Here is a 24,331-nt window from a genome sequence, read left to right on the forward strand (position 1 = left end):
GGGGTGGGGGGGGGGGGGGGGGGGGGTGGGGGGGGGGGGGGGGGGGGGGGGGGAGCTCCATATAACTTAGTGAGCATATGATATAATTTTACAGCAAGAAAAAGGAACAAAATATTGATCAAACAGATACACTAAGCAAGTCAACCTCGAGAGAAATAACGACAACCCAAATGATAGAGCATTGAAGATATATGCATAAAAATTTAGGTGTTTTGCTTTCTCAGACGTGATTGCAAATATCTTAATAATTTCCGGTGTTGAACACCCTTGCAACCATATAAGAATGGCCTTGTAATACCTGTGGATTTATGAGGTGAGGTACTCCACTTCCTACTTAAATAACACAAATCAAGCATGAGTGCATGCTCACTTCCAAGTTTTATTTGCTGACAGAAACCTTTTATCTTTCACAAATGACCAAAGTGTGACTACCCACATCTCCCTGCCTTTAGGTACTCACGCCTCTACCCAAAAAAAAAAATGCACCAAGGGGTGCTATCCTTGTAAAGGTAACAGCTTAACTGCTGAAGCTTAAGCCAAGATGACAAAACAGCCAAAGTTGATGACTAAACCTTGCGATTTTATCTGATAGTCGTGTTCATCATACAATCCATACAGCAAATATTTGTGAAAATCATCTGATAACCATGAATGCAATGGGACCAAAAGATAGAGAAACCTAAAGAAGCAACACAAGAACATTACATAGAATACAATTTATGATTAACTTACAGTTGTTTGGCCAAATCCCATTGTACTGCTTGTATTTAGCAGTGGTGCACTTGAAAACAAGTTACCACCAAAGCCAGTAGAAGGTGTACTAAACAAATTGGATTGACCAAAAGCTGGTGTAGTCTGGGCAAAAGATGATGCGGTCTGTCCAAAGGCCGAGCTCGTCTGTCCGAATGGAGGGGCAGTTGATGGGAATAATGGAGATGATTGAGTGTTACCAAAGCTTAAGCTAGGACCAAATGCTGGAGCAGTAGCCTGAGCTGGCGAGGAGCCAAAAATTGATGTTGATGATCCAAAACCCGAAGCACTAGATGATCCAAAGAGGGTGGGAGATGTACTTTGTCCAAAAGCTGAAGTTGATCCAAATAAGGAAGGGGAAGTGGAGGATGTAGAGCCAAAAGGATTAGATGTATTTGAGCTTGGAAAGGCAGAGGAATTAAACGCCGGAGTAGTTGGGACTCCAAAACCTGAAGTACTGAATGTGGATGGTTTGGGGGCAAAAGGGTTGGAAGATGTAGTGGACGTAAATGGATTTGCAGATGATTGGCCAAATGGGGAAGTTGTTGATGATGCGAAGGCTGAGCTTCCAAAATTCATTCCACTAGTTGACTGACCCGCAGGAGCAGGACCTCCTGTAATGTGAGGTTCAGATTATCAACACCGCAAAGATCACTAATGTCGAGAGTATAATTTACATTAAAACTTACCCTTGTCTCCCAACTGGTAATCCTCCCACCTAAGTTCTTCATGGCTCTTTTCTTTGTAAACTGGCATGGCCGAAATAGACTCTAGTTTCGCAGGCTGGGTACCACTGGGATTATCTGCATCAGGTGTTGCCTGGTAAGCAGCAACTCGTGTTCCGCCCCGTTGACCACCAACAGCAGATTGTCCAAAACTAGGGTTTCCGAAAGATGTCGCAGAAGTTTGGGCTCCTAAACCATATGAAGAGACCAAGTATCAGAGATGAATAATATGATAAACTAACTTTGATTTTCAAACCTTACAGTTAGAGAAAAAACAAATAATATCAAAAAACATACTCCCTCCAGACAAATTTATGTGGTGATGTTTACATAGGCAGGGAGTTCAAGAAAAAAGAGGCATTTTTGAAACTTGTAGTTTAAAACAAGTCATAGATATTTGTGTGGCTACAAGATCATCTCATTACGAGTAAAATGGATAGTTTAAAGTTATCGTTCTGAAATATAGAAAGATAGTAATTCTTTTGAACAAACTAAAATGGAAAGCATCACATAATTTAAGACAGAGGAAATAACAAAACTATCAGTCTGTCTTGCATGAATATAAAAACAACTTACCAAAGGCAGAACTTGGAGCACCAAAAGTTGACGTTGATGTGCCAAACGGGCTACTGCCAAAAGCAGATGTTGATTGGCCAAATGCAGGAGAGGATCCAAAACTAAACGAAGGAGCACTCGGAGTACCAAAAGCAGGAGTTGATGTGGAACCAAACGCAGAAGCAGTGGTAGTACCAAAGGACGGGGTGCCAGATGCAAAAACAGGAGGATTGGTCACACCAAATGGGCTACTTGTATTGCCGAAGGTAGGATTAGGTGTAGAACCAAAGGCTGGAGTACTTGATGTACCAAATGCTGGTGTACTCGTCGTGGCACCAAAAGCAGGGGTGGTTGATGAACCAAATGTCGGGGTACTTGGAGTACCAAATGCAGGTTGACTTGAGGTACCAAAAGGTGTAGATGAGCCGAATAGACCACTCCCAAATGCCGGCTGTGATTGTTGAAACGAGCTGCCGAATGGACTTGTTTGGGCACTACTTGAACCAAAGCCGCCAAAAGCTGGCTTTTGCCCGAATACAGATGAACCTTCACAATCAAGACACTTTCAGAACTGAAGAACAAACAAATACTGTTCCACTCACATTGAGTTTATAACACAATTAAAACAAAATAACACCAATAACTTAAATAACGTCAATTGCTTCCCACTCTAAGGAAAATGCACACTGTAAACAACATACAGTTTACGCCACTAAAATATTAGTGAAGGGGAAATGCTGGAAAAATGCACATTGCAAACAACATACGGTTTACACCACAAAAATATTAGTAAAGGGTTTTCATTGACCTCAGAAAATTAAAAGAACATGCATTCCCTGTTATACTAGAACAGAAAAAAAATGCAAAGAAAGAACTACAAGGAATGAAGCAAAAAGATATATTAGATAGAGATCACTCTTCCCATTAAGAAAGAAAAGATGTGTCCTACATAAAAATTGCATTAGCACTAATAATACATATAAATTGCATTAGCACTAATAATCTCCCCAACAAGTAAATCAGTTTTTTTCCAGGAAAAAATATTAGCATTAAAATTCACATTGTATGCTCCTCTGATTCAAAGCCTACAGGTGAAGGAGGGTAGACGTGCACGCCCACTATTTACCATGTTTTGAAGCTCGAAACAGCATTTTTCTCCGTAATCAAAAAAATATTTTCCAGGTACAAGGTTTAAATAGGAAATATCATTAATAATCATGTAAGAGAATTACAACACAAGTTCATTTGAACAGACAAATTATACACTTGAGCTTTATGCAGGCATTGGTACTTAGCATTTGTTTTTATTAAGACGAAGACATCAGAATCTGAATACACTAAACAAAAAGATGTTCTACTAAGATCTGAATATAACTCCGCTTGTGTGAGCTCACTTACATTGATGATCCCAAGCCCCGATAAAGAAGGAGGGTTGACGAGGTTCAAGCAAAAACAACCTCTCTACACCATAAAGGTAGGGGTAAGGCTACATACATTTTACCCTCCTTAGATCCACTTGTGGGAATGAAATTATACAGGGTTTGTTACATTTTCTATTGTTGTATTAAGACTTGAACACTAAATAATTAAGATTGTTTATTTTACAAAAACATTTAAAAATAAGTTAATATAAAATTTAATAAAATACCAAATCAATCTAACGCTAAATCAATAAAATATTTTTAAAAAATCATAAGATGGTTGGTGGTAGTGCTGGCTAGCGGTGGTGGTTGTGGGTGTCAATTAAGGATGGTGTTGGCTACTGGAGGTGTTGAGGGTAAGAGCTAGTGGTGGCAGGAAGTGGTGGTTAATGGTGATAGTTGGTGACGGTGGATGATAGTGATAGCTAATGATGGTTGCGGATGATTATGTTGGCTGTCTTATATATAATGGTGGCGGATAGTGGTGATTGTCTAACAGTGATAGTAGTTGATTGTAGTAATTGGCAATCTGGTCGCAGTGGTGGTTGTGGGGGTGAGTGGTGGTAGTGGATAATGGTGAGCCAGTCCTATTGTCATTGAAACATGCATAATAAATAATCATTAACTATCCACCTCACAGGACACTGAGATGTGAACCCAGAATCATGATGAATGGTATTAAGACATTTGGCATTAGCAATACTAAAGAATACAATAGAGCATTGATTGCATTCTGAAAAAAGATACATAAAATACAATTGTGAAAGGAAGCTTGTAGAGACAAAGCATTGATTGCATTCTGAAAAAAGATATATAAAATACAATTATGTAAGGAAGCTTGTAGAGACAAATACTTACTCCCAAATGCTGATGATGAACTGCCAAAAGTTGGAGTAGTAGAAGCTCCAAATGCAGGTGAGGATGATGCACCAAAAACTGATGTAGACCCCAGAGGTGAAGAAGATTGGGGGGTTCCAAACACTCCAGTGGAAGTGCTACCAAAAAAGGAACCACCAGATTGAGAACCAAAAGGATTTGTACTGCCAAAAGGTTTGGGAGCAAATGGGTTATTACTTGTCTGCCCGAAAACTGATTGTGACCCAAATGGGCTAGAAGATGACTGCCCGAAAGCTGAAACAAACAGAAAACAGTCAGCAGTGAACATCCTCACTGTATAAGATAAGAGGGAAAATGAATACTAACAATTGCATCTTAGACGAGAAAATTTCAAAAAACACAACACAAGTCAAAAAGAAATAACATTGTTTCTATGAAATGAAGCAAATAAATGGAAAAATGAGAGGGTGCATAGAGGCGTCGCGGAAAAGAGCAGCTATTGAAAATAAGAATGGGCAAGTCCTTTCTTAATCCTTTATTTCTTGTTAGGAGTACCAGTTTTAAACTAAAATATGAGTAAAGCTACGAGTCATGAGACTATCTTCAATAGAAGTTGTGCGGGGGGGAGGTGGGGGGGGAATAGATTTCTCAAGTATAAAAAAGATGTCGAGACAGACAGCTGCAAGTACTTACCATTCGTGGACCCAAACATGGTTTAATAGTCAAATCTTTCCCAGCAGTTGTTGGAGGGTCCAAAGTTAAGCTGCAAAAAGGACAGAACGCGGAGATCATTCTCAATTGGTTGTTGAAGTAGAAATATACATCTAAAGCAAATTCAACGAAACGGAAGTAAAGGATATTGTTTCCACTTACATATAATGCCTCTATGAATGAAAGAAATCCAATACACTAGGTATATGTATTATACCGCGAAATGAATAAAACAAGGAAACAATAAGAAGATCCATTTTAAGATAGTAAACTTTAAAACATCATGTGAATCAATGTAAAAAACAGTGCTTAAATACAACACTGCCCCGAAGTACAATTCTGGACCTGATTTTTTTCCCGCAATTAAGGCAAAAAAGAACCTGAATATGTCAAATTATCTATACAAGAACGTTGTATACATTATGGTGGAATGTGGATAAGGTAAAGGAGAAACAGAATCAAAATCGGAATAAAAAACCTAACTAGCTTAAGGCTCTACCTAATATGCCAAGGGGAGGTGTTGATGACCAACTACTAAATGCTCGATTTAAATCTATAATCCCCAAAAATATCAATGAAAAGGTTGCAACAAACATGATATTCTTATTTAGGTTACTGTATGCTTATCATCCATTTGGCTACTCGTCATTTTAAAAAGTCCCTGGTTGAATGAAGTCACCAATAGCTTGATAATGGATGTACAGAAATTGATTTCCACATATATATATGCCTCAGCCATAAAAATATGGGGAAATTAATTAACATAATTGTATACAACTTATTCACTGATACAAATTGTATTCGTTAATACTATTGTATTTATTGATACACATACATACTAATTACATATATACAAACGCAGTCATTGATACATATACATTTACATATAAACAAATACTATCTGCCTCTCTCCTCTCTCGCTCAACATGTAGCTATGAATTGTATTCAGCAAACTAAAGTTATTGTTGCCTCATTATGTTTCAAATCTTTGGTGTTTTTGAAAGCTCCTCTAAAAATATCACATCAATTGATAAAGTAATGGAGAAACCGAATCGAAATCGAAATCGGAATCGTAAGAGCTAGGGTTAAAGGCGCTACCTGAGATGTACAGGGAAGGTGTTGCCGGCCGACGGACGACTAGTTGCTCGGTTTCGATCTGAAAGCAGCAAAAATATCACCTGAAAAGGTCGCCGGAAGCTTGCGTTTGTGCAACTTCGGCGGAGTTAAGAGTGTGTGTTTTGATCGGTAAAAGCCCTATCAAAAAGGTCTCCGTAACATACAAATAGGTAACGTAGCTTTTAAACAACGCTAATTATTGACGGTTCGGTTAATGGGCTCAGACCCGCCCGCCCGCCTAGCATAAAACTATTTGTATCCAAATAAGGATCCGAATACTGTCATAAATTAGGAATTCTAATTTTTTTATTTTTTTATTTGTGTTTTTTAAAACTTAAAAATGAATATTTAAAAGTATATTTCTTTTTATTTGAACACTATAAAATATCTAAAAATATTTAAAATAAGTCAATTCAAATATGCTCAAAATTAAGGAGAAAAATATGAATAGCCAATTTTATAATATCTATATGTCGAAAGAGAACTTATAACGAGATGTTGTCAAATTCAAATCCTATTGATTCAAGTTCTGATATTATCCCAAACATGCAGCTGCTAGAAAGTGTGAAACACACTGAATTTCTGCCCATTAATGGAGATTATGGCGAAGCATACAAATTTGAGAAAGTTAAAAACGGATATTTCATACTCCTTCCGTTTCATAAAGAATGACCTAGTTTGACTTGGCACAAAATTTAAGAAAATAAATAAGACTTTTGAATCTGTGATCCTAAATTAAAGTTATGTCAAATGTACAAAATTGCCCTTTAATCTTATGACTTTAAACATGCCACGTGGAAAGCTAAAATTAAAATGTTACCAAAAAAAGATAGAGGTCATTCTTTTTGAAACTGACTAAAAAGGAAAGAATGTTATTCTTTGTGAAACGGAGTATATGCGTACATAGAACTTTACACTTCAATTAGTGAGTGAAAATACTGCATGTTATTAACACCATTTTTCATGATCATTATCTAAATCTTTAACTCAAAACTACATTTTCTTTATCCTAAACATTTGGAATACTTTAACATGTTATCTAATTTATTTGACTTTCCTTTATAGTTTATTTTTTTTAGAAAAATATCCTCTCTTTTTTTCAATTCGTTAATTGGAACTTCCCACATAATAATTGTTTAAGATAACAACTTTAAAGAACATTTTAATATTATGAACATATTATTAATATAAAACCACAAATTCAAGATCCTTATTTATTATTTTAAAAAAATTCGTGTGAGATCAAAATAAAACAAATCAACTGAGAAGTAACTCAGTCTTCAAGATATTGTTCTTTCCTCTTCTCTACGATACGTACTCCTACGAAAATTATAACCAACCTACACAAATTCAGGATAATTGCATCATTTTGTTCAATGACATAAAATATTAAGCGGATTTAGACAATTCACAGTTGATTAAACTAAACAAGGTTAAACCCTAAACAAGACTTGAAATTTATGAAGGCAACATAAGCACCATCATAATGTACATTTCTGAATATAAGGAAAAAGCATTGTTCCACTGTTTCTAATTCCATTAAATAGAGAGAAATGACATTTGAGTAGAGGCTAGTCCTCATTGCGTAAATATGGCTAGAAATTCACACAGATACACACGTCTCAACCAACACACGATTGTAAAAATACTCCTCGAATGTAAAGCAAACTTACATTCTTTAGCTTGCCACATCTTTGACATCGAGGGTATTTAAAAAAGAAAAGGAGTTATATACATTATCAGCACGATTGTTCTGCACGTATCTTGTGAACTCTATCAACGCTCAGACAGCACTTGTTTGTCTCCACATTGGAATGTAAGAAGCCAAATGACGCTTTGTTGAAAAACTTGATAAACCCTCCCTGTATGCTTATCTTTGCCTAAATTCAGTTAATTGCAGCACAGGCTAGTCCTCATTAGCATGCTAGCCTGTATCCTGGAAACACAACTCAGGAAGAAGATGAATTGTGTTGTCACCAGCAAAATTTCAAAAATCACATATAGAAGTCCAGACATCGTAAAATCATCTTTGATTAGGAGGGAGTTGGCTGATCACAACATCTTAGATCTTCCAAGTTTTAAAAGTTCGACTGGTAGTTCAAAATTTCACCCATGAACATCCTAGATTCTGCAAAATATTCTCAGCACCAATGATGCAAGCAAGAACTGAGACCCCCATTTACTGCACAAACACCAAGTAACATATGAGAGAAGTCCTATAGTACAGACCATGCACTATGTATAACACAGTAGATATACCTCAAATAGAGCCTTCCTCCAATCTCATACACCATTACTCTCCAAAGCCATAATTAAGACTTGGTATTACATTATATGCTTGATCAGGTCTCAATTCAATAATTGAACCCACCTGCAAAGAAGGCAGGAAGAAAAAATGTTTCAGTTTGACATCTAAATGACAATGACCATTTTACTACATTCACAGGAGTACAATAGCATTGATATCTATTAAGTTACGAAATGCCAGACAACTTCAGAAAATCTGTTTCTTTTTTTATCTGATTTTGTTATCTGCCCAAGAAACTGCTTATATAAGTTTGTAGATTACTTACATATTACAGCATTATTAAAAATCCCAGCACGCTCTAGACAACATGAGCCAGGTTCTTCCCTAATCCCACACCAGCAACTGATTCATCCTTACAATTACCGCTTGTATTCATAGTCTTACTAAGACATCTGCACCTAAGACAAATGAACTTGGCAGGAACAGCATCCAAGTCGGGGATACCGGCACATCTGGTGTGCTGCCAAACACTGCATACATCACAAGCTAACATCCTCTCTCCGTCATCATCCTTTGCTCCACAGAAGCAATCTACAGTCCATCTCTCCATTCCTCTTTCCATTCTATACTTACTCAGCCCATTTTTCCCCAAGAATTTTCCTCTGACTGTAACAAATTCAGCAGATCCTAGAAGGAGTTTGACCTGAGTAGATTCATTCACACCACCATATCCAACTAGCTCATCAGCTTGGAATCTTCTGAACATCAAGTATACATCTTGAAATGTCCTTGATGCCTCTGCCTTCAAGTCAGAAATGGTAGCATCCGAGGGGAGAATCAATAATTCCGGAGGAGGGTTTCTGGAATGTACATCAGATTGTTCCATGATGTCCACCTCACATAGTACTTGGATTGCATCTGATTTTGGGATAGGCAAGAATCTTTCAGGCTGATATACCTTCAAAAATTGCTTGCAATCAAGAACGGTAGTAGCAGAGTCAACTGCCACTACCCTTTTGATTAAGGGAACATGATTAGACATTGTCGATGGGTTTAGCATGCAATCGTACAAGTACTTCAGATCTCGACGCAGATGTTCCTCAGATGGGAGGTTCGGAGTACAAGGCAATCCATTCTCTTTTGTATTCACATTAACCATTGAGTTGCAACGCTCAATTCTGCATTAAGTCAGAGAAAAATCAGTGAGAAAGCAAAAAAACTATAATGCACACAGTGTGACTTATACAAAATTGTAAATATTGAGTTCTCAAAGAAGAATGGATTTACTGACTTATACTCCATAGCACCAGAACCAGAAACGCTGCGGGAATTGACAACCAGTCCGTCAGCTGCCTGCTTTCCATGGAGTGCCTTTAGGCAATAATCAAGGAGTTCAGGAGGACCCGCTTTACACACAGCACCTCTAAGAGCACGCCAGCTCACCCAATTGGGCCCAGAGACAGCCCGTAGTACTCTAAACATTGCTTCTTCAACACGTAAAATGTCAGTACTGGTCCATGCACATAAGACCTTGGAGTTGCAAGTTTTACGCTTCTTACAGGTGACCTCATCAGCTCCTGAGCCAGGTTTATGGGCATCACGGATTGAACTAGTTAAGAAAAGAAAAAGGTCTCTAATATTTACAAGTTCACTATCTGACAAGGACTGATAAAATGAAATCAAGTCCTGCAGACGAGTGCGAGGCTTCCGTCCTTGAGATAGAAAGATGGTCAAGGGCAGAGAAGAAAGGTTCTCTACAGCTTGTCTATAAGAATCTTGAGTCAGAGCAAAACTACCAGCGCCAAACTGATAATCCCATTTACCATACCATGGGTGACCTTTTGTGATGGCATGCATTAGGCGTAATTCCAAACCATACTTCTTTGAAACATCCATCACGCTGATTTTTCTGATCATACAGAAATACACGACTAAATCATCAAATATAGCTCATTGGAGAACCAAACTATAGAATATTGCCTTCAGTACTTGGGGTAACATGTCAAATTTTATTATTCCAACGACATAACATCTAATACAAATTATGCTTACCTTGCTCCAAGGACTTTACAGAGCCTATCCCAGAAATTCATTATATGACTTCCAGAAAGCACCCTGGATCCACCTTCTCTACCGTTTACCCTGAGAAGATGTCCATAGCCATTGGCATGAATCACACCATGCAGAAGATGACTGGTATCCTCTAACTGATGATACATCCAATCTTCAACATCTTCTGTGGTCATGACATGATTGCATGACTTGCACCTGACAAAACAAATTAACGTATTTAGCCCCACATTTTTCAATAAAACAAAGATCAAGATACACAATAAAAAAGTTCACATCCATTGGCAAGAGGATTTAAAGCAACCTTGAAGCTGCAGACCAGATCCACAAATCTATCTCAATTATCTAACATGTTTCCTAAATGACTAAATCATATTACAAAATTCAATGGAAACACATTAAGGACGGTAAAGAGGGAACATTTAATATATGAATACCATGACATATGAAGCAACACCAAAAAGGAAAAAGAACAATTTCAACTTAAAAAAGAAAACTCAAAGGTAAAGTATATAAATTCTTACCTAGCCTCGGATAAGTGAAGGGCTTCACCACACCCAGCACAGGATTTGTTATAACCCCCAACTGAGTTTCCATCAGCCTTAATAATAAAATGGAAACGCTTTGCACAAACTGGATTACTGCTCCAACCTATAAAAACCAACAAGTATAAGAGAAGAACACAATTCAACCCAATATTTCAATTCTTCAATTTACTTCCAAACTACAAAAGATATTTATTATCAAATATATGTCAACTTCATCTATAAAAATGGTAATGTACTTCTATATTGGTGATTACTCTGTAAAAATTTATAATTAGATTAATGACTAGTTCTCGAAAAATAAGCTATCTCAATCCTCTAACATACCTCAACTTCATCTCAACCTCGTACCCCCCATCCCAACCACCCACAGCTCCCATCAATAGTTATCCAAATTATATACAAATGCTTTAGAATAATATTTTTTGCTTAGATACGCAAGAAAAAAGCTTAATTTTTTCCCATACTACAATTTTCACAAACGTCGTCATCATGCCACATCATCATACAATTGCTTAAGTCAAGGCAATTTGGTCAAAGACAAAATAAAAGAACGTGCCTAACAAGTAGAATGAGGCTCACATCCTACAAAAATTACGTAATTGTCCGCTATACAAGTGACACTTACAAGTCGTTTTCATTCCCTTCATCCAGGAAGGTTATATCTGTAAATTCAACAGAAAAGACTTTGGGAACTGACTGTAGCAATTATCAATTATCATCAACTCAGAAGGACCCACACTTAATTGGACCCCACGTTTTTAATTAATTAATATTTTTTACTTGTTAATTAAGAAAAGGATCAATGTGAGCTGGCGCTGTTTTAGCTCAGTTTTTAGTAGATTTTATTTTTTCTAATAGAAAGTCTGAGTGACAACTGGACGGTTCTGATTTCATGAGATCGACGGTTCAGATTTATCGAGTCCATCGAACGTAACGGAAGTCCGGCGAACACCTCCAAAATTAGTATGAACAGATTTAATTTATCGGTGGGAAAACTCACCAACGACTCGGCACTGGTCGCAATAAACGGATCTACATCTGGCGACGTCTTCTTCGATAACATCGAGGCAGACAACAGACGGAGAAGAGTCGCCGTTGCCGTTACCGTCGCCGTCAGTGAGGTCTCCGACGCGGAAGAGGATCTGCCACGTCAGAAGGTGAGGAAACAACGAAGAAGGCGGCGGCAAAAGCGCATGTTTCGATAAAAACTCCTTCACCGTCGTCCTGAACGGTCCCGTACCGGCGGTATTACCGTCGTCGGGAAAGGTAAGGAAATCGTTGAGGTCTGCCGTTACTCTCCTCTTCAACCTCTTCATCGGCCTACCATTCACTACCATACCTCCTTTAAACTGATCTCGGCGCGTATCACCCAGATCTCGGCGCGTGAGGTCGGAAATCTCAATCCTCGTCACAGATCTGAACCGAATACTCCCAGATCGGACGTCTACTATGTTATCAATAAACAAAATTCCATAGAGAAGCGAAGAGAGATACAGAGACGATGAGGGAAAGAGGAGTTGTATTTTTGTTGAGAGAGAAAGAGGAAAAGAAGAAGAGGAGAGGAGGGAAAAAGTCTTGAAGAACGTCTGTTTCGGAGTGAGAAATTAGGGTTTGGTAAAATTTTTGGGGCTTTTCTGTACTTTTATATTATTTTATTTTCTCCAAATTCTTTTATATATAGAGAAAAAATAATAATTTTAAAGTCGGTTTAGCAAAGTTAAAGGGATTAAGGAATACGGATGGATAAAAGTGAAATAATAAATATCTTTAATTACTATAAATAAGATTAAGTATTATGAATTGACTGAAATACCCTTGAAGGGTAATTGGAGGTTTTTGGGGCTTTTCTGTACTTTTATATTATTTTATTTTCTCCAAATTCTTTTATATATAGAGAAAAAATAATAATTTTAAAGTCGGTTTAGCAAAGTTAAAGGGATTAAGGAATACGGATGGATAAAAGTGAAATAATAAATATCTTTAATTACTATAAATAAGATTAAGTATTATGAATTGACTGAAATACCCTTGAAGGGTAATTGGAGGTTTTTGGGGCTTTTCTGTACTTTTATATTATTTTATTTTCTCCAAATTCTTTTATATATAGAGAAAAAATAATAATTTTAAAGTCGGTTTAGCAAAGTTAAAGGGATTAAGGAATACGGATGGATAAAAGTGAAATAATAAATATCTTTAATTACTATAAATAAGATTAAGTATTATGAATTGACTGAAATACCCTTGAAGAGTAATTGGAGGGACATTTGAGGAAGGTTCAAGAACGTTGGTAGTTGGGAAAATCGTAATTAAATTGTCTTTTGATGGTGATATTTTTTAATAAATACTAGGTGTTTTTTTCTTGTTAAGGAAGATAGAGATCGATATTAAATGACAGGTATGCCCTTGGAATTTGAATGGTGAATGAATGTGTGAAATTTTGGTGGGGGTTATATACCGTCGATACGGTAGATATCAAATTAAAAAAAATTAATATTGTGATTTTGATATCATGAAAAATTACTTAGATGTTCCTTTTAAAATCATCTTTTATCCAATATCGAAAATATGTATAAATATATATTGGTTTTTTGATAAAATTTTTAGTTAAATTGTGTGAGTCTGCGAGATAAGTTACGATTTTTTATTTATTCAAATAAACTTTAGACATATTTAAATATTATTTTATTTATTTATGAAAAAATTACTTAATTAGACAATTTTTCTTACCATATTATTAAAATTTTACTATATTTTAAAATAATTACATAATCTCTCGTTCTTTCTCTCCCTCTTTCCCTATGACTCCCTTTTTTTTTGGCTATGTAATTGGTACCAAAAAGTCACAAAAGGACACCTAATTAAGGTATAATTATATCTTCATTATTTTTTAAAGTATACAATTATACATAAATATATTGAATACATCACAAATTTAATATAAAAAAATATATATTTATGTATATACACATTATATACATTTTACATTAAATATATCAATACCTTCTCGAAACTATGTATATATTATATCTAGAACTCAAACAAAATATATAATTATCGAAACTATCAATATACAATTTTTTTTTTTTATATATAATAATATATTAACTCAATTCATTTTGATCAATTCAAATTCACGTCAAACTGTTCATTTGCCGCCTATACAACCCGTCCTAGCAAGTAGGAAGCATCACCTAAACAACACATTTTGAGCGCACCTTGTTTTTGCCAATTCGCTGTCACGAGCCTATCACGTGCTGCAAAACGCCTACACATACTTTAAACAATTTTCCCAATTCTTCTAATCTCCGTCTATTCTACCTCTGCAAATTCTTCACCATTTCTGTTGGAGGGCACAAATGTCTCAGTCCCTCGCTTCCCCTTTGATTCGCAGCATTGGATCCACTTCAGTCGGGAACTCACTGTTGCCGAATCATCGGCCACCGTTTACATTACCGGTCATTCCTCACCGGCAACTCCTGCTTCCAAATTTACAGTTATCCGTCAGTAAATTGAGGAGTTTTGAAGCTCATGCATTTGATCTCAAAGGTAGCCAAGGGTATGTATGTATATATCTCTTACTCCATCAGTCCCAATTTATCTAATAATGTTTGACTAGGCATGGAGTTTAAGAATTAAAAAGAAAGACCTTTGAAATTTGTGATCTTAATTAACCTATATATATGTGTATGTATGTATATATTGTATGGTTATAAATCATCTAATGAAATGGAAAATTTAAAGTCTAAAATGTTATTAAATATAGAAATGTGATAGGGTAAAGTGAGAAGTTTGAAGTCAAATTGTTACTGAATGTAGAAAGGTGTCTCAGGTGATCTTGTAAAATGGCAAGTTTGAAGTCAAATTGCTACTGAATATAGAAAGGTGTCTCAAGGTGATCTTGTTAAGTGGCAACTTTGAAGTCAAATTGTTAGTGAATGTAGAAAGGTGTCTGGGTGATCTCGTAAAATGGCAAGTTTGAAGTCAAATTTTTTACTGAATATAGAAAGGTGTCTTAGTGTGATCTCGTAAAATGGGAAGCTTGAAATCAAATTGTTACTGTATATAGAAAGGTGTCTCGGGTAGCAACTTATAGTTCCATTCAAATTCATCTGATGTGACAAAACATAGTCCCGATCATGCTTTGGATGAAGGATGGGGGTTGTCTAGGTTGATGATTAGGTGTAAATCAGTCTAATTATGATCAAATTCTCTGAATATTGGATTCATTGGCATGTGTCCACTTGACTTTGACTGAATAGGCAGAGCACTTATGTAGTTGGTTTTAACTAGTTTGAGCTTTAGATATAGTTGATTGATTGGTTTTACTGTAGCTTCTGTTAGGTTTGAACTTGATTAGAACCTATGTTTTCTCCATCTTAATGAAGGGTTTGTGCATTTTCAATTTCTACAATTGAGGGCAAATGATTGATTCAATTTAATGTATTTTTGCTTTCAGATTTCTGGAAAAAGTTTATTTTGGGAAGAAAAATGGAAAATCTTTGATTCTTGTTGTGTCGAGTGTTATATAGGATTCACCTTTCTTGTAGTTTCATTTTAAGTTTCAGCAAAAATTGATGTTTTTAGTTTGCTCATTGACATAGGCTATTTTTTCCTATTTACATGAGCTTACCTTTTGCTCTTGCTTTGCAGAATGGCTGAGTTCCATGAAGTTGAACTCAAAGTCCGGGACTATGAATTGGATCAGTATGGTGTTGTAAACAATGCTACTTATGCAAGTTATTGCCAACATGGTAAGGTTTATGGTTTTGATCTGTACTTCAGTTTACAACTACCATATTATAGTGCTTTCATTCATAAAAAAAACTGCGCTTTTCCCTTTTGATGAAAAAAGATTTATTCAAGGGAGAAAAATTTTCTGGCAACTGTTACGAGTAGAAAACTAGAAATTACTGAAAAAGGATCTTCTGTATCTGTTCTATTTTACTTCTTTGTGACCCTATAGTTAGATCATCTGTTACCCTTGTTCACGGAATGTGTTTTCTCTCTCAATAACTTGAGATGATGTCATCCAAAATTTGGATAATGAATAGGATTTCCTTTGCTCTGCTTATTACTAGAACATATTGAATACCAAATTTGAAGGGAACTTATGTGGTCAATGACTGTTTGAATCTTGCGTTTACACATACTAAAGATAAAGCCAATATCCAATTTGTATGTGAACATAATTGATTGCCAAATAGTTGTTCTGCCAGAACTTTGCTCAGTTAGTAGCTCTCTTTCCGAATTAGAGATAATTTTAAGTTAATAATATGTCTATCCTTATCAAAAAAGAAGTTAATAATATGTCTATTCAAATGTTGTTAAGTAATTGTCATGGATCATTACCTGAATACCCGTGATACTGAACCAAGGATAATACAAATTCAAGTTTTTCCAATGTAATAAGGCCTGTTACGTTGTGCGTGACCTATGTATACAAATTGAGTTTCTTAATAATCAATATAAATTTCTGTTTAAAATTCTGTAAATTTATATCAGATCTTTCTAGCTCCTCCACTATTATTGATTACATCCTTGCTTTGTTCCACTAACCCTTTTCCTTCTCATGGGAAAAAAGAAATAGGAAAAAGGGAAAGCAGGAACTTAAATTTTAATTGAAGGGTACTGACAAGATCATTACTTTAAATGACTTAAAGCATTTGGCCAGCCAAAAATGAGAAAATTGAAAAATATTTTCCTTTCATACCAAACACCCAAGTAGTTATCAATATGAAGTTATTCTGGGATTGTTGCCCTAATCTCCTTCTGTAGAAGGACCTACCTCATTGTCTATTACATAATACTGGATATGATAGTCCATATCAAAGACTTTCAAATGATAATATATAACTTATCTTGTTCGTTATGACTTATTTTCAATAAATGAAACAGGTCGTCATGAGCTTCTAGAAAGGATTGGTATAAGTGCTGATGAAGTGGCACGCAGTGGTGATGCACTAGCACTAACAGAGCTGTCACTTAAGTATCTAGCACCTCTAAGGGTATGACCTCATCTAAACATCATTAAGAACCAATTAATATGCAACCAGAAACTTTAGACCTTGGTTAAATGTCCTATTCAATTTAAATTTCGTGGCACAAAACTTTGCTTTTGAATATGAATTATAGATCTTTGGAACATATTGAAATGAAGAAGGCTTAAAATGTTCAATTTCAAGTGTGAGAAGTTTGGATAAGCATAGTTAGAAGGTTAAGGTCAATGGATGATGGGTCGGCAAATGAAGCTTTTTACAGCTGATTATAATGTGACACTCCCTTCTTTCCAAATTACTTGGGACAATGTCTTTGTTTATCTCTAATTACTTGACCTTTCTCTTGAGTAAGAAACTTTTACTTTACCATGAATTGGAGTCAGTACAAACAAATAGGTATTAGTTTACACTCTGTTAATCGTTATTTGGCATGCTTTCAATTGATTATTCTACAATTTAAATTGAACTATTATGTTAGATATTTATCATCTGTCTCTAAGTTGACAATTTATTCAAACGAACCTTGTGTTCTGTACTATCAGACTCAGTCATTTACGTGGGGACGTGAGCTTCTTTTTTCTGAACCATTTTTGGTTGCCTGAGGGAGAATTTCTGTTGCTAAGTGATGCACAAATATTATTCATTAGACTAAGAAATTGTGCTTCCAGCTTACTTGATCAAATATCTGTGAACTCCTCTTTGTCATGTTGCATTAATTCCCAAGAGCCTTACACTTCTAACTTGCCTGAGGCGGCCTTGATTATCAAATATCTCAAAAGGCATAAAATACGACGTGTATTGAAAAGACTTCTGCAGCCAACAACTGCTTCTAGTATTTTTTTGAAACACACCATTGAACATTTGCAGCTGCGTACTTGGTGTTGCTACTCCAATTTATTTGACTTGCCTTTCTACTGGTCCCATTGGTTATCTTGACCTGGTATGATATTCTTTCGTCGAATTCAAATATTTTCTACCCTCACTCCAAATGTTACCACATAAGAATGATAAAGAATTGAGGATCGGAGGGGAGTGCTTTTGACATTTGGCATAGTGGTACTACATCTCAGTATTTACCTCGTCATGGACTGGAATTCTATCTGATCAGGAATTTTATCCTGTTAATGGTTCATGTATTTGTTAGTGTTGTCAACTGAATATAGTTTTTCAGATTAAAAATATTACCTTAGTAAACAGAACTGCTTGATCTCTTATAACTACAAACGTGAACAGAACTGCTTGAAATTTGTGTTATCCTGCCTGTTCTCATTGCTTTCATCATTGGTTCAGAGTGGAGATAGATTCGTCGTGAAAGCACGAATATCTGATTCTTCAGCTGCTCGGTTGTTTTTCGAACACTTCATCTTCAAGCTTCCAGATCAAGAGGTCAGTTACCACTATTACCGCCGGTTTTTTTTTGGGGAGCAAAACCACTTGCATATCTTAATGTATTCTGTTACTACTTTTTTCCAGCCCATCTTAGAGGCAAGAGGAATAGCAGTGTGGCTTAATAAAAGTTACCGTCCTGTCCGAATTCCATCAGAGTTCAGAGCAAAATTTGTTCAGTTCCTTCGCCAGGAGGCATCTAACTAATGTGCTCGTCAACAAAATCCAGAAGAGTTATTTTGATCAAAACATTTTCCTCTGAAGTGAAAATTTGGTCTATTTAGATACTGACCCAAAAGATCTAGCAATGTATGTATTTTGCTTGGTTAATAACACTCTTGCTCCCTCAATTCTTAATAATGTTAAATTTAGTCCTCGTCTCTCTACCTTCACAAGGTAAGGGGTAAAGTTGGGTACACAATGCCCTCCTCATACCCCGCTTGTGGAATTACACTGGGTATGTTGTTGTAGTTTCTGAATTTAGTCCTTGTAATATCTAACCACATTTTTCTTCGATTAATTGAAATGTGTACTTTTAATCCCTTTACTTGTGAGTATTTACGAATTTACAATGATTATCAATTGCTCACCATTTAATTATTTACGTGTTATGTTAAGTTTGCATTGTTGCTCTAATTGCATAGTGTGAAAAATAATCCAAGTATAACACAGGACTGGCATAATTTGGTCAGCTGGCCAATTTTTATTGTGAATTAAACTACTTTGACTTATACAAATGGAAAAAGATCGATCATGAAGTTCTCTATACCAATTTAGCTCTTCCAAAATTTAATGTTAAAAGTCAAGAATTATCCCTTTTTTGGCTAACAAATTATTCTAGTCTAATTGTTCTTACTCAACCAAAGTTCAAAGTAATATATAAGGCTGAATAGATCAAAATTCTTCTAAACTTGGTGAATTTTATTTGGTACATATCTTAGTAATTTGATAGTTTTGACCTGTTAGATGTGGCAAAGAACATGAACACCTTTTTTTAGGCACATACCAAAGAGTCCACAAGATGCAATAACGGTATAAAACTCGAGAAACTATGATAATTTAAGGAAAGTTTTAACTTATTCCCTCATATTCTTTCTTATTTTTTGGAACGTAATGTTCACATAACTTGTTATATTATTTCAAGTTTTTCTAATATGAATTCATAATAATTTAAAAAATTATGTATATACTTAATAATTCAAATACAAAATTCACGTTTTCTTTAATTCATATATATAAACTAGAGATAGAACCGTGTCAAGGAAAAATTCAACTATCCACAAGCGATAAGTCTAACCATCTGCTGAGTCATAAATGACTTTATAATTTCTCATTATACCAAAGAATCTCTTGAATATCCATATTCTTCATGTTTTATTCTTCACCAATTATGATCCTCCACGTCAATTACAACTAACCAAAAGTCTTATTTTATCTCTTAACCACCATCTTGTCCTTGTAGGATAAGGAAAGTCGATCCAGTGCACAAAGTATTTCCGCGTTAGTATGATTTAGAAAAGGATGATATTATTAATAGATCCGTGATAGTATGGTTTAGGAAAATATAGCACAAAGACAATTTTATCGATAAAAATTGGGATTGTCACAATTCTCCATTATATATACCTCCCATTCCTTTCATTTTCCAAACCAATTTCTATTCTAGTTTTCTTTCAAGCATTTTATCAAACAGTTTCTCTACACCTTTAAAGATTCATAACTATGATCAGCAATTTTGAATCTGATGTTAAATATCTACAGAACCCATCTTTGATTTCTCAATTCTTTTCTCTTCCGAATATCGAAAATGTTCCTGAAGTTTACAGTTTCTGGAAATGGGGTGCTCTGTTTTTCGCCATATTTGTTACATTTAGTACTTTATTTGGAAGAATTAAGTTTACATTCATTTACTTACGTAGAATTGAGCCTTCTGATGAGCCTATTCTTCAGTATCTTAGCGAAGACTTCGACTTTTCTGATGATGACGACGACGATGAATGCTCGTCCGTGTCTTCGAATGATGAAGAGGTATTTACACCCAGAGGTGATCGAGATTTTTCTGTGGCGGGTGGGAAAAAGAGTATTTTAAGACTTATAAGGCGACGGAGCAGCTATGGACTGTTTCCGTTAACTGAATTTGTTGCCGGAAAAAATGTTGTAAAGCTCTGGGATTTGAATATTGAAGAAAAGATGAGTGAATTTCGGACGTTGCCATCGCCGTCGCCGGTGATGGTGTTTTGGTCCGAATTGAGAGATGAGAAAAACGGCGTTGTTTTAGCTGGTTACGACGCGAGAATGAGGCGTCAGTCGCCGGCGATATTTGCCGATTGGGGTACAGGAAAAGTGGTGGGTATCGGCGGTGTTGAGAAAGTGTACGTTAGAGATGAAGTCGCCGGAGTTGTAAAGCTCGGTGATATGAGGAAAGCGAAAACGCCGGTGGAAATGGTGACGGAGGTCGACGGTGGCATGTGGTGGAACGCCGGCGCCGTTATCGTTGACGATGACTTCGTTAGACATAAATTTATTTACTAAAGGGAATTGATGCTAATTTATTTGGCTATTAATTTAACGATGAAATTTGTAATTAATTTTAATATTCTTTTTATAGCTAACTAAATTAGCTTATCATTAAAAAAATTGTATGATAATTTTGACGGAAGAAAATCCTTCCTTCTAGTCTGTACATTTATTATTTCGTAGTATCAAAATTAGATGAAATTTCATATGTAAATATTTTAATGTCTTTCTACATAAATTAGTGTTATAAATTTATTGATCATTATCGATTAAGTTATTAAGAGAAAATTTCAAATCGTTAAAAATTGATAACTCGATATAAAAAATTGTTATTGAAACCGCTAAACCAATAACTATTACCAATAAGGCAATACATCAACAATTTTTAATTCAAATTATTGATTACGGTTCAATTTTGAATAACTCTACTACTACCTACCATTTTATTGATTAGATTCTAACAATTCTATCAAGATTTTATTTTGAATTAATTAGTACTTAATATTTTTAAATCTAATTCATATTATAATTGAAGGAATATTTCAATGAGCGAGTTGTGACTTATTGCTCAACTATCTTGGATGGCATGAAAAAGATAAAAACACATTATTTAATTGGAATGTTTCCTACTTCTAAAAAAATGTTAATCAACACATGCTGAATAGTAGTTTATATAAGATACTATTTTTTTGTATTTAAATGATAGATGAAAAATAAGGTTGAGCGGTTGAAATGAAATAAGGTTGAGATTGAGTGTCAAAAAATGAAAATGAAAAGCAAATTAGAGGGATTGCCTATTGTATTTGACTAGGGGCGGATCTATGTACAAGTCTTAGGGTGCCACGACATCTAGACATCTCGATTGAAAATATGTATATTTGTTTAAGAATGTGTATGCATACATATATATATAAAGTCTGCCACGTCAGTAATAAGTAACTGTATAATGTCAATGATGAAGACTCAAATTTCGAAATATTTAAGGGAGGTTTATTGTTTTAAAAAAATTGTGGTTTAATAGAATTGAACATAACATCTCTCCTAACTAAAGACTCGCTCAAACCAACAAGTCAAAACTCTCGCTATGATGTAGGCAATATAAAACCTATTCATCTTATCTTTTGTAAATATTGAAACCACACAACTATTCATAGGGTATGGTACTCGAAACTTTCAAATTCTAGATTCGCCTATGTTGACTTATTAAAAAAGGACCGTCCGATATACTAAATTTTCACTATGTGCAAGATTTGGAAAAGAGCTATACTATAGAGGCGTATTGTACGCAATCTTATCCTGCATTTCTACAAGAGGTTGTTTCCACAATTTGAACTCACGGCCTCCTAATCACATGATAACAATTTTATCAGTTACATCAAGACTTTCCTTAGATTAGGGTGCAATATTCCACCCTTATCATCACTGTGTCTCTGAGATTTATAGTGAAAGCAATATTCTGGGACATTCTCATATTCAACCCTTGAGTGATAGATCCTTCGAATTATGGACCCCGGATACTTGATGCCCAACTCTATTACATTATGCGACATCATCATTAATCATCTCATTTCCTTGAATTATGGACCCCGGATACTTGATGCCTTGGTTATGACTAGTGCATCGATCTTCACTTCTACCTTGACCTTATGCGTTACGTCATTGAACATACATTCTAGGTACTCTGTCTTAGTCCTACTTAACCTGAAACCTCTAGATTCTAGGGCCTCTCTCCAAATCTCCCATCTATTATAACTCTACCATGCATTTTGTTGTACCAGGCAAACTAATCATACTTCGAAAAATGATTTCAAGTTCTCTAAAGACTATCTCTACAAAGAGGGCAAGTTGAACGAGACAATCAAAAAGGTTTGTTACACCAATAATGGATTTGTAATTGAAAACATGAAGTACATCAATAAAAGATTGATCTATACCAATATCATGAAGGTGAAAAAGTTGTTGCAATTGATCTTAATAGGAACTTAACAAGTTAGTGAAGCAAATCAGAAATGAAGAAGATAATTACAAGAATTATGATGACAAGAAGTATAATTGAATTTTTCTGAGGTTTTCAACAAGAAGATTGATGAAGATGTGAAAAAACACAACTTTATGAATCTGTGTTCTTTCACATTTTTGACAATAGGAAATGAACAATACCAATAGGAACAAACTCGAAAGATTCAGTTTTTACTGAGAATTTTAGAAAAATGATTGATAAAAATGTGAAAGAACACACCTTTCATTAATTCTAACATGAAGTTGTGTGCTTTCACAAAAATGTCAGAATTAATGAAAGTTGTGTTCTTTCACCTTTTTATCAATCTTTTTTTTTTCAAGTCTCAGAAAGACTGAATCTTTTGAGTTTGTTTTCATTGGTGTTGTTCATTTCCTATTGTCACAAAGCAAAAAAAAAAAAAAAGAATCTTGATGAGTTTTTCTTGTAGTTATTTTGAAGATATGATTTGGGGTCTTGTTAAAATTCATGAAGTTGTGTTCTTTCACATTTTCATCAAAATCTTCTTACTGAAAACCTCGAAAAGATTCAATTATACTTCTTGTCATCATAATTCTTGCAATTATTTCTTCATTTCTGGTTTGCTTCACTTACTTGTTAGATTCCTATTAAGGTCAATTACAACAACTTTTTCACCTTTATTAGTGTAGATCAATCTTTTATTGACACACTTCCTGTTTTCAATTACAAATTCATTATTGATGTAAAAGACCCTTTTGATTGTCTCATTCAACTTACCCTCTTTGTAGAGATAGTCTTTTAGAGAACTTGAAATCAATTTTTTGGAGTATGATCGGTTAGCCTGATGATAGTTTTGGTTCCTACCCATTTGATTTCCTGGATACAAGTTATATTGATCTTCCTCTTCTTAAGAATATTTACTAACTCGTTTGACCTCCCTATTAATATCGCTATGTTTTATAGACTCAACTCACAATCTAGAATCTCTCTTGATACTTTTACCACACCTGCCCCCAAACCCTAACCCTAATCGAGGAGACATTCTTAAACTACCATCGTACCCAGAAGCCACTAACATAGGTTATAGAAATAGAAACATCAAATAATAGAACAATTAAGTTAACTGTATTAGGTAAGTGTAACAAAATATCAAAACAAGAACGATAGAACCTGAGTGTTGTCGAGGATTGTCCAGACGATGTCGAAACCATTGAACTCATCAAGAGGTCGGGCAGATCGGAGGAATTAGGTTTCCTCAAAACTCATCGCCGAAAAGAGTTTAATTTTGTTGAATCCGTTAATACACAAATACAAAAAAACAAGAAAGGAGGAAAGAGAGATATAAAAATAAAAGGGTCGATCAATTTCACCTTCCAGTCAACTAGTAGAAGAACATAGGGGTAGAGAGAAAAAGGAAGAATGAGAGAGAGAAATAAAGAGGAGGAAGAGTCCTTACTAATTAAGCAAAATTCA

The 24,331-nt window shown here is 35.2% G+C and overlaps 4 protein-coding genes across 6 annotated transcripts in view; 2 read left to right on the top strand and 2 right to left on the bottom strand.

The window, feature by feature from the left end:
• LOC102592631 (nuclear pore complex protein NUP98A) overlaps positions 1 to 6,265 on the bottom strand; it is a 13,756-nt gene extending 7,491 nt beyond the window's left edge. For 2 of the 3 annotated variants that reach the window (XM_006360391.2, XM_006360389.2), the window contains exons 1-6: positions 6,098 to 6,265; positions 4,982 to 5,051; positions 4,310 to 4,582; positions 2,052 to 2,576; positions 1,440 to 1,664; positions 733 to 1,364 (exon numbers count right to left, since the gene is read on the bottom strand). In XM_006360391.2, coding sequence (XP_006360453.1) covers positions 733 to 1,364; positions 1,440 to 1,664; positions 2,052 to 2,576; positions 4,310 to 4,582; positions 4,982 to 5,000 — 1,674 coding nt within the window. In that variant the 5' untranslated portion in view covers positions 5,001 to 5,051; positions 6,098 to 6,265. Of the gene's footprint in view, positions 1 to 732; positions 1,365 to 1,439; positions 1,665 to 2,051; positions 2,577 to 4,309; positions 4,583 to 4,981; positions 5,052 to 5,161; positions 5,222 to 6,097 lie in introns of those variants that run through there. The other variant, XM_006360390.2, reaches the window with a different exon arrangement.
• Positions 6,266 to 7,572: 1,307 nt separating this feature from the next.
• LOC102593406 (PHD finger protein At1g33420) lies at positions 7,573 to 12,638 on the bottom strand. Its single transcript, XM_006360392.2, has 7 exons — positions 11,982 to 12,638; positions 10,958 to 11,084; positions 10,416 to 10,631; positions 9,655 to 10,272; positions 8,689 to 9,541; positions 8,375 to 8,486; positions 7,573 to 8,297 (listed from the first exon to the last, which is right to left on the bottom strand). Exons 1-5 carry the CDS (start codon positions 12,316 to 12,318, stop codon positions 8,722 to 8,724), a joined length of 2,118 nt encoding a protein of 705 aa, XP_006360454.1. The 5' UTR covers positions 12,319 to 12,638; the 3' UTR covers positions 7,573 to 8,297; positions 8,375 to 8,486; positions 8,689 to 8,721.
• Positions 12,639 to 14,138: 1,500 nt separating this feature from the next.
• Positions 14,139 to 18,910, top strand: LOC102593733 (uncharacterized). The gene is made up of 5 exons (XM_006360393.2): positions 14,139 to 14,537; positions 15,632 to 15,732; positions 16,877 to 16,986; positions 18,268 to 18,363; positions 18,451 to 18,910. Exons 1-5 carry the CDS (start codon positions 14,338 to 14,340, stop codon positions 18,568 to 18,570), a joined length of 627 nt encoding a protein of 208 aa, XP_006360455.1. The 5' UTR covers positions 14,139 to 14,337; the 3' UTR covers positions 18,571 to 18,910.
• A 678-nt stretch (positions 18,911 to 19,588) lies between these two features.
• Positions 19,589 to 20,951, top strand: LOC102594051 (uncharacterized). The gene has a single exon (XM_006360394.2). It carries the CDS (start codon positions 20,086 to 20,088, stop codon positions 20,893 to 20,895), a length of 810 nt encoding a protein of 269 aa, XP_006360456.1. The 5' UTR covers positions 19,589 to 20,085; the 3' UTR covers positions 20,896 to 20,951.
• Positions 20,952 to 24,331: the final 3,380 nt, after the last annotated feature.

This window comes from Solanum tuberosum, unplaced genomic scaffold (genome assembly GCF_000226075.1).
Source record: "Solanum tuberosum cultivar DM 1-3 516 R44 unplaced genomic scaffold, SolTub_3.0 scf00322, whole genome shotgun sequence".
Lineage (NCBI taxonomy): Eukaryota > Viridiplantae > Streptophyta > Magnoliopsida > Solanales > Solanaceae > Solanum > Solanum tuberosum.

Coding starts and splice junctions, on each gene's coding strand:
- LOC102594051 (XM_006360394.2), top strand. CDS start 20,086: ATGATCAGCAATTTTGAATCTGATGTTAAATATCTACAGAACCCATCT.
- LOC102593733 (XM_006360393.2), top strand. CDS start 14,338: ATGTCTCAGTCCCTCGCTTCCCCTTTGATTCGCAGCATTGGATCCACT. Junction 16,987..18,267: donor AGTATCTAGCACCTCTAAGG/GTATGACCTCAT, acceptor TCATTGGTTCAG/AGTGGAGATAGATTCGTCGT. Junction 18,364..18,450: donor TCAAGCTTCCAGATCAAGAG/GTCAGTTACCAC, acceptor ACTTTTTTCCAG/CCCATCTTAGAGGCAAGAGG.
- LOC102593406 (XM_006360392.2), bottom strand. CDS start 12,318: ATGGTAGTGAATGGTAGGCCGATGAAGAGGTTGAAGAGGAGAGTAACG. Junction 11,085..11,981: donor CGACCAGTGCCGAGTCGTTG/GTGAGTTTTCCC, acceptor TGGTTTTTATAG/GTTGGAGCAGTAATCCAGTT. Junction 10,273..10,415: donor TGTAAAGTCCTTGGAGCAAG/GTAAGCATAATT, acceptor CTGTATGATCAG/AAAAATCAGCGTGATGGATG.